Source organism: Oncorhynchus kisutch, linkage group LG10, assembly GCF_002021735.2.
Source record: "Oncorhynchus kisutch isolate 150728-3 linkage group LG10, Okis_V2, whole genome shotgun sequence".
Classification (NCBI taxonomy): domain Eukaryota; kingdom Metazoa; phylum Chordata; class Actinopteri; order Salmoniformes; family Salmonidae; genus Oncorhynchus; species Oncorhynchus kisutch.
The window spans coordinates 11468431-11487219 of NC_034183.2; the positions used below are offsets into that span (position 1 = coordinate 11468431).

The window sequence follows — 18789 nt, forward strand, 5'->3', positions numbered from 1 at the left end:
TCTTCCAATTTTTCCCCCTCTCACCTGTCTCTCCCTCTCTCTGTCCGTCTCACCTGTCTCTCCGTCTCTCTCTGTCCGTCTCTCTCTGTCCGTCTCTCCCTCTCCCTGTCCGTCTCACCTGTCTCTCCCTCTCTCTGTCCGTCTCACCTGTCTCTCCCTCTCTCTGTCCGTCACACCTGTCTCTCCGTCTCTCTCTGTCAGTCTCTCCCTCTCCATCTCACCTATCTCTCCCTCTCTCTGTCCATCTCACCCGTCTCTCCCTCTCTCTCTCCATCTCACCCGTCTCTCCCTCTCCATCTCACCCGTCTCTCCCTCTGTCCATCTCACCCGTCTCGCCCTCTGTCTGTCCAGCTCACCCGTCTCTCCCTCTCTCTGTCCAGCTCACCCGTCTCTCCCTCTCTCTGTCCGTCTCACCTGTCTCTCCCTCTCTCTGTCCGTCTCACCTGTCTCTCCCTCTCCGTCTCACCTGTCTCTCCCTCTCCGTCTCATCTGTCTCTCCCTCTCATTCCCTCCCTCTAGCTGCATCTCAGGTGCCGGATGGCTGGCCACGGCAAGGAGAGATTCAGATCCAGAACCTGAGTGTGCGTTACGACACCACCCTGAAACCTGTTCTCAAACAAGTCAACGCACACATCAGCCCTGGACAGAAGGTAACATACAGTCACACAGAATGAATGGGGGTGTGAGAGAAAAAAATAAAATTAAGGGAATTAACTGTAGCTAATGAAAGACAGCGTAGAGTAGTTTTGTGCAGTGATAGTGATGATGATGATGATGACGGTGAGTATGATGACGATGATGATGAAGATGATGTGCCATCAAACAAACTGTCTTCCTGTGGTTTCCAGGTGGGGATCTGTGGTAGGACAGGAAGTGGGAAGTCTTCTTTCTCCTTGGCCTTCTTCCGCATGGTCGACATGTTCGAGGGTACACTGCCAACTGTTACTATGACGATACTACAACTAAAGTTTTTATTGGACTTAGGTTTATTAACTGGGTCATTTTAACACAGCTGGTCTTCTCTCCAAACAGGGCGTATCATCATAGATGACATTGACATCGCCAAGCTGCCTCTGCAGACTCTGAGGTCTAGATTCTCCATCATCCTCCAGGACCCCATCTTATTCAGCGGAACCATCCGGTAAGAGAACCCCCACACTACGGTTTCATCAAGATCAGTGTTTTTCTCCTGGTTCTGGAGGAGCAACAGTGTCTTCAGCATGGCCAGCACCATTACACATGATTCCATCAATCAACTCATCAGCAACATTACCCATGATTCCATCAATCAACTCTTTAGCACCATCACCCATGATTTCATCAATCAACTCATCAGCACCATTACCCATGATTCCATCAATCAACTCATCAGCACCATTACCCATGATTCCATCAATCAACTCATCAGCACCATTACCCATGATTCCATCAATCAACTCATCAGCACCATTACACATGATTCCATCAATCAACTCATCAGCAAAACCTGTATTAGTTGATTTAGGAGTTCTAGGGCTGGGCTGGCACAAAAGCCTGTAGTACCAAGAGTGAAGAACATTGCGACAGCATACAGGACGTTAAGCCAAAAGTATTGAGAGTAATGTTGTACTCCCAGCAGCAGCCACACCACACTGCCGAGTGTCAGTTGTTTTACGAGGGGAAAAATAGAGACAGGCGCTACTTGTAACTGGGTCAGTTGGCTGACTGTTGAAACTTGTGAGAGTTTCAACACAGAGAATGTCATCTTAGGAGGTGTCTGATAACCAGACGCATCTCTGTAAAAACTCAACACTAGTCATTTATTTTTTGGAGCGCTGCAAAGCATTATCATGTTGTAGATGCACCGACAACAAGCCCAACAGAAACAGAAAACAGAAATAGAAAAGTAATATAAGAAAGAATACTAATGAATAGAGGATGAAACAATAGAAAACGTCCCGGCGAGAACAGTAAATAATGCATACTCCTTTCACATGCTACATGGGTGGGATTTGAAGTAGTAGGTTAGCCTGTATCAAATCCTACTGGTATAGGTTAATAAAATGTACTACTGGTCCAGTCCTATAACCCTGTGGTAAGGAGTGTGCTTGTGTTAGTTATACTCTATATACTTTATATTATTAGATTAGATTATTCTAGATGCTTTTTATAATGGAGATCAAGTTTATAAATTGCCTGGCTAGGCTGATGAGACAGTGGATTGCACAGTCAGGTGGAACGGAGTAAATAGGCATCATAACGCCATAGATTTAGCCGGTGGTAACTTGTGGAATAGACACCAGCTGAAATAAGGTTTTAACCAATCAACATTCAGGATTAGACCCACCTGGTGTATAAACTGGATTGTGTTGGTGCTTCTACACTTCCATTGCTTGCTGTTTGGGGTTTTAGGCTGGGTTTCTGTACAGCACTTTGAGATATCAGCTGATGTACGAAGGGCTATATAAATACATTTGATTTGATATTAGAATGTTCTACTGGTCCAGTCCTATGACCCTGTTGTAAGGTGTGTGTGTGTGTTTGTCAGGTTTAACCTGGACCCAGAGATGAAGGCTACAGACGATATGCTGTGGGAGGCTCTGGAGATCGCTCAGCTCAAACCTGTAGTCAAGACTTTAACAGGAGGACTGGGTAAGGAGTGTGTGTGTGTGCATTCATTCTCTGAAATTGTAGCTTGTTTAGCTTGGTGAAATTATTTGTATTTATTGTATTATGCATACCACCCTGCATACCACTGAAGCTAAGCAGGGTTGGTCCTGGTCAGTCCCTGGATGGGAGACCACCCTGCATCCCACTGCTGGCTTGCTTCTGAAGCTAAGCAGGGTTGGTCCTGGTCAGTCCCTGGATGGGAGACCACATGCTGCTGGAAGTGTTGTTGGAGGGCCAGTAGGAGGCACTCTTTCCTCTGGTCTAAAAAAATATACCAATGCCCCAGGGCAGTCACTGGGTGCTGTCTTTCGGATGGGACGTTAAAACGGGTGTCCTGACTCTGAGGTCATTAAAGATCCCATGGCACTGATCGTAAGAGTAGGGGTGTTAACCCCGGTGTCCTGGCTAAATTCCCAACCTGGCCCTCAAACCATCATGGTCACTTAGTAATCCCCAATTTACAATTGGCTCATTCATCCCCCTCCTCTCCCCTGTAACTATTCCCCATGTCGTTGCTGTAAATGAGAATGTGTCAGTCAATTTCCCTGGTAAAATAACGGGAAAAAAATCAAATGTAACTAGGCAAGTCAGTTAAGAACAAATGTTTATTTACAATGACGGCCTCCTGCGGGGACGGGGGCTGGGATTCAAAATAAACATACAATATAAATATAGGACAAAACACATCACAACAAGAGAGACAACACTACATAAAGAGACACCTAAGTCAACAGCATAGGATGGAAGCAGCACAACATGGTAGCAGCACAACATGACAACATAGTAGCAGCACAACATGGTAGCAGCACAACATGACAACATAGTAGCAGCACAACATGACAACATAGTAGCAGCACAACATGACAACATAGTAGCAGCACAACATGACAACATAGTAGCAGCACAACATGACAACATAGTAGCAGCACAACATGACAACATAGTAGCAGCACAACATGACAACATAGTAGCAGCACAACATGACAACATAGTAGCAGCACAACATGACAACATAGTAGCAGCACAACATGACAACATGGAAGCAGCACAACATTGTAGCAACACAATATGACAACATGGTAGCAGCACAACATTGTAGCAACACAATATGACAACATGGTAGCAGCACAACATTGTAGCAACACAATATGACAACATGGTAGCAGCACAACATTGTAGCAACACAATATGACAACATGGTAGCAGCACAACATGACAACATAGTAGCAGCACAACATTGTAGCAACACAATATGACAACATGGTAGCAGCCCAACATGGTAGCAGAACAAAACAGGGTACAAACATTATTGGGCACAGACAACAGCACAAAGGGCAAGAAGGTAGAGACAACAATACATCACATAAAGCAGCCACAACTGTCAGTAAGAGTGTCCATGATTGAGTCTTTGAATGAAGAGATTGAGATAAAAATGTTCAGTTTAAGTGTTTGTTGCAGCTCGTTCCAGTCGCTAGCTGCAGCGAACTGAAAAGACGAGCGACCCAGAGATTAGTGTGCTTTGGGGACCTTTAACAGAATGTGACTGGCAGAATGGGTGTATGTGGAGAATGAGGGCTGCAGTAGATATCTCAGACAGGGGGGAGTGAGGCCTAACAGGGTTGTATAAATAAGCATCAATCAATTCTACATCGACCGAGGATGAAGGGTCACCATTATGTAGAATTATGTTGAATGGGAGGCTCTGGAGATCGCTCAGCTCAAACCTGTAGTCAAGACTTTACCAGGAGGACTGGGTAAGGAGTGTGTGTGTGTGCGTTCATTCTCTGAAATTGTAGCTTGTTTAGCTTGGTGGAATTATTTGTATTTATTTTATTATGCATACCACCCTGCATACCACTGCTGGCTTGCTTCTGAAGCTAAACAGGGTTGGTCCTGGTCAGTCCCTGGATGGGAGACCACCCTGCATACCACTGCTGGCTTGCTTCTGAAGCTAAACAGGGTTGGTCCTGGTCAGTCCCTGGATGGGAGACCACCCTGCATACCACTGCTGGCTTGCTTCTGAAGCTAAACAGGGTTGGTCCTGGTCAGTCCCTGGATGGGAGACCACCCTGCATACCACTGCTGGCTTGCTTCTGAAGCTAAACAGGGTTGGTCCTGGTCAGTCCCTGGATGGGAGACCACCCTGCATACCACTGCTGGCTTGCTTCTGAAGCTAAACAGGGTTGGTCCTGGTCAGTCCCTGGATGGGAGACCACCCTGCATACCACTGCTGGCTTGCTTCTGAAGCTAAACAGGGTTGGTCCTGGTCAGTCCCTGGATGGGAGACCACCCTGCATACCACTGCTGGCTTGCTTCTGAAGCTAAACAGGGTTGGTCCTGGTCAGTCCCTGGATGGGAGACCACCCTGCATACCACTGCTGGCTTGCTTCTGAAGCTAAACAGGGTTGGTCCTGGTCAGTCCCTTAAACTACATTCATCAATCAGACTTCAATGTTTTGTGAATAAATGCAACAGGCCCTGTGCATCTCTGGAGGAATCTAGTCAAGGTAGGGAGCCTTACGTCACCTCTCAGTATCAACGTATCTATCTATCACTAGAATCAACATGTGTCTGTCTATCTATCACTAGAATCAACATGTGTCTATGTGTCTATCACTAGAATCAACATGTGTCTATCACTAGAATCAACATGTGTCTATCACTAGAATCAACATGTGTCTATCACTAGAATCAACATGTGTCTATCACTAGAATCAACATGTGTCTATCTTGCACCGTTATACAATTATTCAGAGTCTAGGTACAAATAGCTAATCCTGGCAACCAGTGTTCTAGCATGAGGTTGAGTCAAGTAGACCAGGGATGTCAAGAAGGAACACAAGCATGTACTATGTGTAGTGAACATAACTACCAATAAACCTACCAAAGTTTGAACGTATAGTCAATCAAATAATTACTGTTAATAAACAAACATCAGCTATCTGATCGGTTAGCTGCTATCTGAGCAGCTAACCGATCGCTGCAGCTGTACATAGTCTATTGGTAAATAGCCCACCCTTTTCACCTACCTCATCCCCATACTGTTTTTATTTATTTACTTTTCTGCTCTTCTGCACACCAATATCTCTACCTGTACATGACCATCTGATCTTTTATCACTCCAGTGTTAATCTGCAAAATTGTAATTATTTGCCTACCTCCTCATGCCTTTTGCACACATTGTATATAGACCCCCCCTTTGTTTTCTACTGTGTTATTGACTTGTTAATTGTTTACTCCATGTGTAACTCTTTGTTGTATGCTCACACTGCTATGCTTTATCTTGGCCAGGTCGCAGTTGCAAATGAGAACTTGTTCTCAACTAGCCTACCTGGTTAAATAAAGGTGTTCTCAACTAGCCTACCTGGTTAAATAAAGGTGTTCTCAACTAGCCTACCTGGTTAAATAAAGGTGTTCTCAACTAGCCTACCTGGTTAAATAAAGGTGTTCTCAACTAGCCTACCTGGTTAAATAAAGGTGTTCTCAACTAGCCTACCTGGTTAAATAAAGGTGTTCTCAACTAGCCTACCTGGTTAAATAAAGGTGTTCTCAACTAGCCTACCTGGTTAAATAAAGGTGTTCTCAACTAGCCTACCTGGTTAAATAAAGGTGTTCTCAACTAGCCTACCTGGTTAAATAAAGGTGAAATAAAAAAATAAAAAAAATAAAAAAAAATGCATCTACTCAATTCAACTAATAGGATTTATTAGTCATGAAAGAATGAACTCAACCAATTAGTGTACATGAAATACATTACAAAATACCCAGAGTAAATGACTATCAACTAAATAAGACTTCACGTGGTTCCGCGTCTTCAATTCAGAATAGTCGAAGAGAAAACAATTATACCAAATTCTAACAGGAAGTCACACCCAACCTGAACGAACATTTCTTAGCACTTTGCTAGTGAAAACACAAAAGGCAAGAACAGATGCATTCTTGGATCTAATCATCACAATTCTTATCTAAATGATAGGCGTGCACCCGTGTGTCGGCCCTCTTTGAACTGACCGCCGTCCGGCAGACAGAATAACCCTGTAACAATAGCACGTACAGTACAATAAGATGGCGCCGTACTGACTGGTTACCATTTTGAAAGCTCCAACCTAACTTTGCTATTTTGTGATTATTTTGTACTTTATATTCCCAAAATGTATCCTCTATTATTTATTCCAATCGACAAGTACTTTTGAACATCAGATCGGCAGTTACCTCAATTCCAGCTTCAACTTATCTGCCCTGGTCTCGACTTACAGTATATACACCCCATGGCTATTCAACTCAATGGATTCTCCATTCACCGGGCGGACAGGACAGTGGAGTCAGGGAAATCGAGGGGGGGGGGGGGGGGTTTGCCTCTTCATCAACAGGTGTACTGATTCGAGCAGTGCAAGTGTCGACCCAATGTTCACCAGTCTTGGAATACCTGATGGTCAAATGCCGACCCTTCCACCTCCCGAGGGAGTTTTCAGCCGTTATCATGACTGTTGTAGACATTCCACTTCAGGATAAGAAAAATAACAAGCAGGTACTTAACAAACTGTATGAGGCAATAAACAAGCAGGTACTTAAACTGTATGAGGCTATAAACAAGCAGGTACTTAACGAACTGTATGAGGCAATAAACAAGCAGGTACTTAACGAACTGTATGAGGCTATAAACAAGCAGGTACTTAAACTGTATGAGGCTATAAACAAGCAGGTACTTAAACTGTATGAGGCAATAAACAAGCAGGTACTTAACGAACTGTATGAGGCTATAAACAAGCAGGTACTTAACGAACTGTATGAGGCTATAAACAAGCAGGTACTTAAACTGTATGAGGCTATAAACAAGCAGGTACTTAAACTGTATGAGGCAATAAACAAGCAGGTACTTAACGAACTGTATGAGGCTATAAACAAGCAGGTACTTAACGAACTGTATGAGGCTATAAACAAGCAGGTACTTAAACTGTATGAGGCTATAAACAAGCAGGTACTTAACGAACTGTATGAGGCAATAAACAAGCAGGTACTTAACGAACTGTATGAGGCTATAAACAAGCAGGTACTTAAACTGTATGAGGCTATAAACAAGCAGGTACTTAACGAACTGTATGAGGCTATAAACAAGCAGGTACTTAACGAACTGTATGAGGCAATAAACAAGCAGGTACTTAACGAACTGTATGAGGCTATAAACAAGCAGGTACTTAAACTGTATGAGGCTATAAACAAGCAGGTACTTAAACTGTATGAGGCAATAAACAAGCAGGTACTTAACGAACTGTATGAGGCTATAAACAAGCAGGTACTTAACGAACTGTATGAGGCTATAAACAAGCAGGTACTTAACGAACTGTATGAGGCTATAAACAAGCAGGTACTTAAACTGTATGAGGCTATAAACAAGCAGGTACTTAAACTGTATGAGGCAATAAACAAGCAGGTACTTAACGAACTGTATGAGGCTATAAACAAGCAGGTACTTAACGAACTGTATGAGGCTATAAACAAGCAGGTACTTAAACTGTATGAGGCTATAAACAAGCAGGTACTTAAACTGTATGAGGCTATAAACAAGCAGGTACTTAAACTGTATGAGGCTATAAACAAGCAGGTACTTAACAAACTGTATGAGGCTATAAACAAGCAGGTACTTAAACTGTATGAGGCTATAAACAAGCAGGTACTTAAACTGTATGAGGCTATAAACAAGCAGGTACTTAAACTGTATGAGGCTATAAACAAGCAGGTACTTAACAAACTGTATGAGGCTATAAACAAGCAGGTACTTAACGAACCGTATGAGGCAATAAACAAGCAGGTACTTAACGAACCGTATGAGGCAATAAACAAGCAGGTACTTAACGAACCGTATGAGGCAATAAACAAGCAGGTACTTAACGAACCGTATGAGGCAATAAACAAGCAGGTACTTAACGAACTGTATGAGGCTATAAACAAGCAGGTACTTAACAAACTGTATGAGGCAATAAACAAGCAGGTACTTAACGAACTGTATGAGGCAATAAACAAGCAGGTACTTAACGAACTGTATGAGGCTATAAACAAGCAGGTACTTAACGAACTGTATGAGGCTATAAACAAGCAGGTACTTAACAAACTGTATGAGGCTATAAACAAGCAGGTACTTAACAAACTGTATGAGGCAATAAACAAGCAGGTACTTAACAAACTGTATGAGGCAATAAACAAGCAGGTACTTAAAGAACTGTATGAGGCTATAAACAAGCAGGTACTTAACGAACTGTATGAGGCAATAAACAAGCAGGAAAACGTACATCCAAAAGCTGGTTCTGGTTGCTGGTCATTTTAATTCCACATCATTAATGACACGCGATACTCAATATCCATCAACACGTCTCCCTCGCCACTAGTGGCGATAAAGTCCTAGACCACAGTTTTTCTACCCACAAGCAATTATACAAGGCCCTCCCTCGTCCGCCATTCAGCAAATCAGAGCATAACTCCATACCCCTGCTTCCTGTTTACAAGCAGAAGCTCAAACAGGAATTACCCTTGACTTGCTCCATTGAGAAATGGTCTCCAGAATCAGAGATTATCCTAGAGGACTGCTTTACTAGCGCTGATTAGAATATGTTTCAGGACTCTGCCAATAACATTGACCAGCTAACCACCTCCATCTTTATTAGCTTTATTAGGAAATGCAACGGCCACGTTGTCCACACATTGAAGGTTCACTTCTTTCCCAATGAAAAGCCCTGGATTAACACAGAGGTTGGCGCTAAACTAAAGGACAGGGATAGTGCACACAGGGCTATCACAGACAACCCTGAGGCTACGGCTGAGGACAGGAGCAAGTACAAGAAGTCAAAAGGACAAGAAGGTAGAATCCTATTACGCAGGCTTCACTGACCGCCGCACGAGGCTGGGGCTACAGTCCATTACAGATGAAAAAGATCTGCCCAACGATGCCTCTCTACCAGATGAACACAATGCATTTTATGCATGCTTTGACCAATATCGTGCCGGGTGTGAGATCCGAGGGGACGTGAGTAAAGTCTTTAATCAGGGCAATACCTGCATGGCTGCGGGACTCCGTATTCCAGGGCCGTTCTCAGAGCATGCGCAGAACAGCTGGCAGCTATATTCAAAGTCATTTTCAGTCTCTTCTTGGACCAGTTGTTAGGCAGAGCAACACAGGGGAACCCAAGAGCAGACAGATGAGGAAACAGGGATGAATGAACCAAAGTATTTATTGTTACACAGAGAGATATGTTGTGCAGATCTGGGGGAGCTCGGATGAGTTGCAGAAAAAACAGATGAGGTCATAAAGACAGTGTAAACTGCAATGAGAGGATAAACAGTGTCAGGCAGGGAAACAGGCAGAGTAACAGGATCTTGAATAATCATAAATGGCTAGAATCATATACTGACTGAGCAGAGATTATGATCTGGCAGAGGGGAATTGGCAGGACAGTATTTGTAGAGGTCTTGATTATGGAACGAGTTGCAGCTGGTAGGGATCTGCTCTGACTCCAGCACACCTGTCTCCGACAAGACAAGACAAGACAAGACCAGACCAGACCAGACAAGACCAGGACAGACAGACCAGGACAGACAGACAGGACAGACAGAGTACAGGGGGAGTAATTGCAGGTCAGGAAGACACCAGATGAACACCAGAGGGCATAGCAGGAGCAGAAGTGACACCAGTCTGTAATCCTCACATGTTTTAAGGTGACCACCATCATCCCTGTTCCCAAGGGGGGGCTCCACATTTATACTGACTCGACACACAGCCACTCATATACAATCATCATATACACTGCTGCTACTCTGTTTATTATATATCCTGATACCTAGTCACCTTAACATTATACATATCTACCTCTATCACTCCACATTGTCAATATGAACTGACCCTGTATGTAGTTTTCTTATTTATCATGTTTTTCTTTTTATATCTTGTGTGTTTTTGTTCTACCTTGTTATTGATTACTGCATTGTTCTAAGTTTTAATGTCACAGGTACAGTTGAAGTCGGAAGTTTCCATACACTTAGGTTGGAGTCATGTAAACTCGTTTTTCAACCACTCCACAAATGTCTTGTTAACAAACTATAGTTTTGGCAAGTAGGTTAGGACATCTACTTTGTGCATGACACAAGTCATTTTTCCAACAATTGTTTACAGGCAGATTATTTCACTTATAATTCACTGTATCACAATTCCAGTGGGTCAGAAGTTAACATACACTACGTTGACTGTGCCTTTAAACAGCTTGGAAAATTCCAGAAAATTATGTCATGGCTTTAGAAGCTTCTGATAGGCTAATTGACATCATTTGAGTCAATTGGAGGTGTACATGTGGATATATTTCAAGGCCTACCTTCAACCTCAGTGCCGCGTTGCTTGACATCATGGGAAAATCAAAAGAAATCAGCCAAGACCCCAGAAAAAAAATTGTAGACCTCCACAAGTCTGGTTCATCCTTGGGAGCAATTTCCAAATGCCTGAAGGTACCATGTTCATCTGTACAAACAATAGTACGCAAGTATAAACACCATGGGACCACGCAGGCATCATACCGCTCAGGAAGGAGACACGTTCTGTCTCCTAGAGATGAACATACTTTGGTGTAAAAAGTGCAAATCAATCCCAGAACAACAGCAACGGATCTTGTGAAGATGAGGAATCAGGTACAAAAGTATCTATATCCACAGTAAAACGAGTCCTATATCGACAAAACCTGAAAGGCTGCTCAGCAAGGAAGAAGCCACTGCTCCAAAACCGCCATAAAAAGCCAGACTACGGTTTGCAACTGCACATGGGGACAGAGATTGTACTTTTTGGAGAAATGTTCTCTGGTCTGATGAAACAAAAATAGAACTGTTTGGCCATAATGATCATTGTTATGTTTGGAGGAAAAAGGGATGCTTGCAAGGCGAAGAACACCATCCCAACCGTGAAGCACGGGGGTGGCAGCATCATGTTCTGGGGGTGCTTTGCTGCAGGAGGGACTGGTGCACTTCACAAAATAGATGGCTTCATGAGAAAGGAAAATTATGTGGCTATATTGAAGCAACTTCTCAAGACATCAGTCAGGAAGTTAAAGCTTTGTCGCAAATGGGTCTTCCAAATGGACAATGAACCAAAGCATATATCCCAAGTTGTGGTAAAATGGCTTAGTATGGACAACAAAGCACTGACCTGATTCCTATAGAACATTTGTGGGCAGAACTGAAAAAGTGTGTGTGAGCAAGGAGGCCTTCAAACCTGATTCAGCTCTGTCAGGAGGAATGGGCCAAAATTTACCCAAATTATTGTGGGAAGCTTGTGGAAGGCTATCCAAAACATTTGACCCAAGTTAAACAATTTAAAGGCAATGCTACCAAATAATAATTGAGTGTATATTAACTTCTGACCCACTGGGAATGTGATGAAAGTAATAAAAGCTGAAATAAGTAATTCTCTCTACTATTATTCTGACATTTCACATTCTTAAAATAAAGTGGTGATCCTAACTGACCTAAGGCAGGGAATTTTTACTAGGATTAAATGTCAGGAATTGTGAAAAACTGAGTTTAAATGTAGTTGGCTAAGGTGTATGTAAACTTCCGACTTCAACTATACAAGTTCAATTGAATGCAGCACCCGCTCTGACTTGACCCCAGATGAACCTTACTGAGAGATGGAGTGGGTTTGAGAGCAGTGGTGACCTGGCCAATCTCTTATCCTCTCATACATTGCCTGATCAGTTGGAACATGTGGCATTTAGCTCTAGGCTTTGTAGCCATCCTGACATCACAGTCTACTATCTCTAGCCTTGAGAGTAGACTCTGTGTTAGGACAGTTAGCTCTAGCCTTGAGTAGACTCTGTGTTAGGACAGTTAGCTCTAGCCTTTAGAGTAGACTGTTAGGACAGTTAGCTCTAGCCTTGAGAGTAGACTCTGTATCGTGGCTGTATGATTTTCTCTCTCTCCCTCTCTGTCTGTGTGTGTTCTAGCGGAATAATGGCTGCAGGAAATTCTCACACGATGTACTCCAGTTATGACTGAGAAAAAGTGTATGCGTGTGCTTTTGAGTGGTGGCTATACACACTGGACAGTGACAGAGAGATGTATTACTCAGGCCTACAGTTTCTGCTGGTATTCATTCCAGCTAAATGTTGGATTAGATGTTGATCAATGATCAGCCAGTTAAAAGGAGGTCAATTCACTTGACTGAGTTGACAAATCCATATTCATGGGGTCAAGCACAAGTTTAACAACATTTATGTGATGTAACGTCATTGTAATAGAAATCTCAGGCTAAGGTATTATAAAACAATGTGTTTTATAATATTTGTTGTGTTGTGTTTGTTGTGTTTCAGACGCCATGGTGACGGAGGGAGGGGAGAACTTCAGCCAGGGACAGAGACAGCTCTTCTGCCTGGCCAGAGCCTTCGCCAGGAAGTCTAGCATCCTCATCATGGATGAAGCCACAGCCTCTATAGACATGGCCACGGTGAGGCAGAAGTGTGTGTGGAGAAGGTGTAGGATGATGGTTAAAAGGAGGAGAGGGGGAGGTGTAGGATGATGGCTAAAAGGAGGAGAGGGGGAGGTGTAGGATGATGGCTAAAAGGAGGAGAGGGGGAGGTGTAGGATTTAAGAGGATAACATCATTATTCTATAGATGGGGACAATAGAAGTATATTGAAAGGGGGAAGGAGGAGAAGAGGCCTAGGGCAACAGTGGGAGCGGGAGTGAATTAATGGGTGCTTGCTAAATAGGTTAATTTCACCCCTGCACACACACATGCACGTGCACACATACACACTCAGACACACATGCACGTGCACGTGCACACATACACACATGCACATGCACACATATACAGACACACACACAGTCACACTTTAAGGACCTGTCACAACAAGGGACTGCACTGCCTCCCAGTAAACACAGGAGTAACTCTGAGTAAATGGAGCATATCTTAAACAGCTTACTACAGGTCTGCAGAGTGATTGGACAGAATTCAGGAGTCATAAAGGTTGAGGTGTGGGGAAATTCTGGTAACTAGAGAATCCTTGCATTGGTAGTGAGTTTCGATCTTTGAATATTCCAATTATCTTGTGATTCTTTGGTATTATTGCGTTTAAAACACACATATGGCAATATAAAACGTGTTTCAATCAAATGGCCACGATTCAGACTTCCAACATTTCTATTTATTATGGATCCCCATTAGCTGCTGCCAAGGCAGAAACTGCTCTTCCTGGTGTCCAGCAAAATGAAGGCAGTTTATACCATTTAAAAAATATTACAATACATTCACAGATTTCACAACTGTGTGCCCTCAGGCCCCTACTCCACCACTACCATATATCTACAACACACTGTGTGCCCTCAGGCCCCTACTCCACCACTACCACATATCTACAACACACTGTGTGCCCTCAGGCCCCTACTCCACCACTACCACATATCTACAACACACTGTGTGCCCTCAGGCCCCTACTCCACCACTACCACATATCTACAACACACTGTGTGCCCTCAGGCCCCTACTCCACCACTACCACATATCTACAACACACTGTGTGCCCTCAGGCCCCTACTCCACCACTACCACATATCTACAACACACTGTGTGCCCTCAGGCCCCTACTCCACCACTACCACATATCTACAACACACTGTGTGCCCTCAGGCCCCTACTCCACCACTACCACATATCTACAACACACTGTGTGCCCTCAGGCCCCTACTCCACCACTACCACATATCTACAACACACTGTGTGCCCTCAGGCCCCTACTCCACCACTACCACATATCTACAACACACTGTGTGCCCTCAGGCCCCTACTCCACCACTACCACATATCTACAACACACTGTGTGCCCTCAGGCCCCTACTCCACCACTACCACATATCTACAACACACTGTGTGCCCTCAGGCCCCTACTCCACCACTACCACATATCTACAACACACTGTGTGCCCTCAGGCCCCTACTCCACCACTACCACATATCTACAACACACTGTGTGCCCTCAGGCCCCTACTCCACCACTACCACATATCTACAACACACTGTGTGCCCTCAGGCCCCTACTCCACCACTACCACATATCTACAACACACTGTGTGCCCTCAGGCCCCTACTCCACCACTACCACATATCTACAACACACTGTGTGCCCTCAGGCCCCTACTCCACCACTACCACATATCTACAACACACTGTGTGCCCTCAGGCCCCTACTCCACCACTACCACATATCTACAACACACTGTGTGCCCTCAGGCCCCTACTCCACCACTACCACATATCTACAACACACTGTGTGCCCTCAGGCCCCTACTCCACCACTACCACATCTACAACACACTGTGTGCCCTCAGGCCCCTACTCCACCACTACCACATATCTACAACACACTGTGTGCCCTCAGGCCCCTACTCCACCACTACCACATATCTACAACACACTGTGTGCCCTCAGGCCCCTACTCCACCACTACCACATATCTACAACACACTGTGTGCCCTCAGGCCCATACTCCACCATTACCACATATCTACAACACACTGTGTGCCCTCAGGCCCCTACTCCACCACTACCACATATCTACAACACACTGTGTGCCCTCAGACCCCTACTCCACCACTACCACATATCTACAACACACTGTGTGCCCTCAGGCCCCTACTCCACCACTACCACATATCTACAACACACTGTGTGCCTCAGGCCCCTACTCCACCACTACCACATATCTACAACACACTGTGTGCCCTCAGGCCCCTACTCCACCATTACCACATATCTACAACACACTGTGTGCCCTCAGGCCCATACTCCACCATTACCACATATCTACAACACACTGTGTGCCCTCAGGCCCCTACTCCACCACTACCACATATCTACAACACACTGTGTGCCCTCAGGCCCCTACTCCACCACTACCACATATCTACAACACACTGTGTGCCCTCAGGCCCCTACTCCACCACTACCACATATCTACAACACACTGTGTGCCCTCAGGCCCCTACTCCACCACTACCACATATCTACAACACACTGTGTGCCCTCAGGCCCCTACTCCACCACTACCACATATCTACAACACACTGTGTGCCCTCAGGCCCCTACTCCACCACTACCACATCTACAACACACTGTGTGCCCTCAGGCCCCTACTCCACCACTACCACATATCTACAACACACTGTGTGCCCTCAGGCCCCTACTCTACCACTACCACATATCTACAACACACTGTGTGCCCTCAGGCCCATACTCCACCATTACCACATATCTACAACACACTGTGTGCCCTCAGGCCCCTACTCCACCACTACCACATATCTACAACACACTGTGTGCCCTCAGACCCCTACTCCACCACTACCACATATCTACAACACACTGTGTGCCCTCAGGCCCCTACTCCACCACTACCACATATCTACAACACACTGTGTGCCTCAGGCCCCTACTCCACCACTACCACATATCTACAACACACTGTGTGCCCTCAGGCCCCTACTCCACCATTACCACATATCTACAACACACTGTGTGCCCTCAGGCCCATACTCCACCATTACCACATATCTACAACACACTGTGTGCCCTCAGGCCCCTACTCCACCACTACCACATATCTACAACACACTGTGTGCCCTCAGGCCCATACTCCACCACTACCACATATCTACAACACACTGTGTGCCCTCAGGCCCCTACTCCACCACTACCACATATCTACAACACACTGTGTGCCCTCAGGCCCCTACTCCACCACTACCACATATCTACAGTACTAAATCTGCCTGTTCAGGGGCAGAAAGACATTTGACCAACGCTCTAACCACTAGGCTACCCTTCCGCCCCATGAAATATTGGGAGGTGAGAACATTTTACAACATTTTACAATAGGGGTTGAACAGAAGTCTATGTAGTAGCCCTATAAATCTAGCCTAATAATCCTCTAATCAAGGAACTGTGATGACACCGGTCCAGTCATTGTGAGCCATGCACGTGTAGTCTGCGTTCCATAATGATTCCAATAGGCTACATGTCCCAAATTATTGCACAACTTGTAATACGTTAGCCTAATATGATCCACTATTGCTAGCCATCCTCAGGAACCATGCTAGCCATGCTAGCCATCCTCAGGAACCATGCTAGCCATCCTCAGGAACCATGCTAGCCATCCTCAGCAACCATGCTAGCCATCCTCAGCAACCATGCTAGCCATCCTCAGCAACCATGCTAGCCATCCTCAGCAACCATGCTAGCCATCCTCAGCAACCATGCTAGCCATCCTCAGCAACCATGCTAGCCATCCTCAGCAACCATGCTAGCCATCCTCAGCAACCTTGCTAGCCATCCTCAGCAACCATGCTAGCCATCCTCAGCAACCATGCTAGCCATCCTCAGGAACCATGCTAGCCATCCTCAGGAACCATGCTAGCCATCCTCAGGAACCATGCTAGCCATCCTCAGGAACCATGCTAGCCATCCTCAGGAACCATGCTAGCCATCCTCAGGAACCATGCTAGCCATCCTCAGGAACCATGCTAGCCATCCTCAGGAACCATGCTAGCCATCCTCAGGAACCAGGAACCATGCTAGCCATCCTCCGTCACGGATGGCTAGCATGGTTCCTGAGGATGGCTAGCATGGCTAGCATGGTTCCTGAGGATGGCTAGCATGGCTAGCATGGTTCCTGAGGAGGCAAGAAAGGTAAACTAACAATGGAATGGAATGAAAGCTAACGTGACAGTTATAAATGTTTGTGGGTATAACTGAGGGTGACTACTGATAGTTGCTAATATTTAACAAGATACAAATTGCACATAAAAATATATTTTGTGAAAAGTCTCGGCATATAATTAAAACATTCTATGAATCGTAAATCAACTCGGTAGGTTTGGCACTATACTGTCATTTGTGCAAGGCTACAGAAGCCAATAGCTTGGGTCTCCACATTTAATCTCTGCAAGTTATAAGACCAGCATTTCATAAACGTCACTGTGGAAATGTTGATATGCTTATATGCTTCAGTGTGCTGCCATATGACTGGTTTCACATTTGTCTCCAGCAATTATAAGGTAAAATAATGTAGATCAAAGACAATTGTCATTTATTTTTCCAATCCCCTTATCCAAACGGATAACTCATTTACCTAGCTCTTATCAATAGCTCTTATGAAGTTGTAAATTACAGTGCATGGAGAATGGTGTTATTTATATCGGAACAAAGAAAGTAGATGCTGTTCCACTTGGAACCGACAGGTTGCTCGATCTTATTCATTGTTTCATCGTGCGTGAAGGTGAATTATGAGGGAATTAAGTCAAGATCAGAATACGGCTTGTCTGTAGACACACCTCTATTTCTTTGATCTCCACCCCTAATGAATAGCGGGTAAATAGCATGCTATTCAAATGCTAAAGTTCAAGGTCAGAATACATTTAAAGAGAAAAGTGCATAAAAAGTGAATTACGTTTCATTCACACGTGCCTAATTTGGGTCAAGATTCCCCCCATAGTGAAGGCACAAACTATTTGACTATTTTTAAGTGCAGTGTACTCAAGGATACAGTACCTTGAAAAAGGTATTCATCCCCCTTGCCATTTTTCCTATTTTGTTGCATTACAACCTATAATATTTATTTGGATTGCAATTAATAGACACAGACAAAATAGTCCAAATTGGTGAAGTGAAATTTAAAAAAATAACTTGTTTCCAAAAATGTTTAAAAAAAATACAACTGAAAAGTGGTGTGTGCATATGTATTCACCCCCTTTGCTATGAATCCCCTAAATAAGATCTGGTGCAACCAATGATCTTCAGAAGTCACATAATTAGTTAAAGTCCACCTGTGTGCAATCTAAGTGTCACATGATCTGTCACATGATCTCAGTATACATACACCTGTTCTGAAAGGCCCCAGAGTCTGCAACACCACTAAGAAAGGGGCACCACCAAGCAAGCGGCACCATGAAGGCCAAGGAGCTCTCCCAACAGGTCAGGGACAAAGTTGTGGAGAAGTACAGATCAAGGTTGGGTTATAAAAAAATATCTGAAACTTTGAACATCCCACGGAGCACCATTAAATCCATTTTTTTTTAAATGGAAAGAATATGACACCAAAACAAACCCGCCAAGAG

General features: G+C 44.4%; 1 protein-coding gene across 2 annotated transcripts in view; it reads left to right on the top strand.

Annotated features, from left to right (window-relative positions):
• LOC109898452 (ATP-binding cassette sub-family C member 8) overlaps window positions 1–18789 on the top strand; it is a 138915-nt gene that overhangs the window by 117580 nt on the left and 2546 nt on the right. For both annotated transcript variants that reach the window (XM_031833100.1, XM_031833101.1), the window contains exons 33-37: window positions 520–650; window positions 849–927; window positions 1033–1141; window positions 2528–2631; window positions 12990–13123. In XM_031833100.1, the coding sequence (XP_031688960.1) occupies window positions 520–650; window positions 849–927; window positions 1033–1141; window positions 2528–2631; window positions 12990–13123 (557 nt within the window). The remainder of the gene's footprint in view (window positions 1–519; window positions 651–848; window positions 928–1032; window positions 1142–2527; window positions 2632–12989; window positions 13124–18789) is intronic.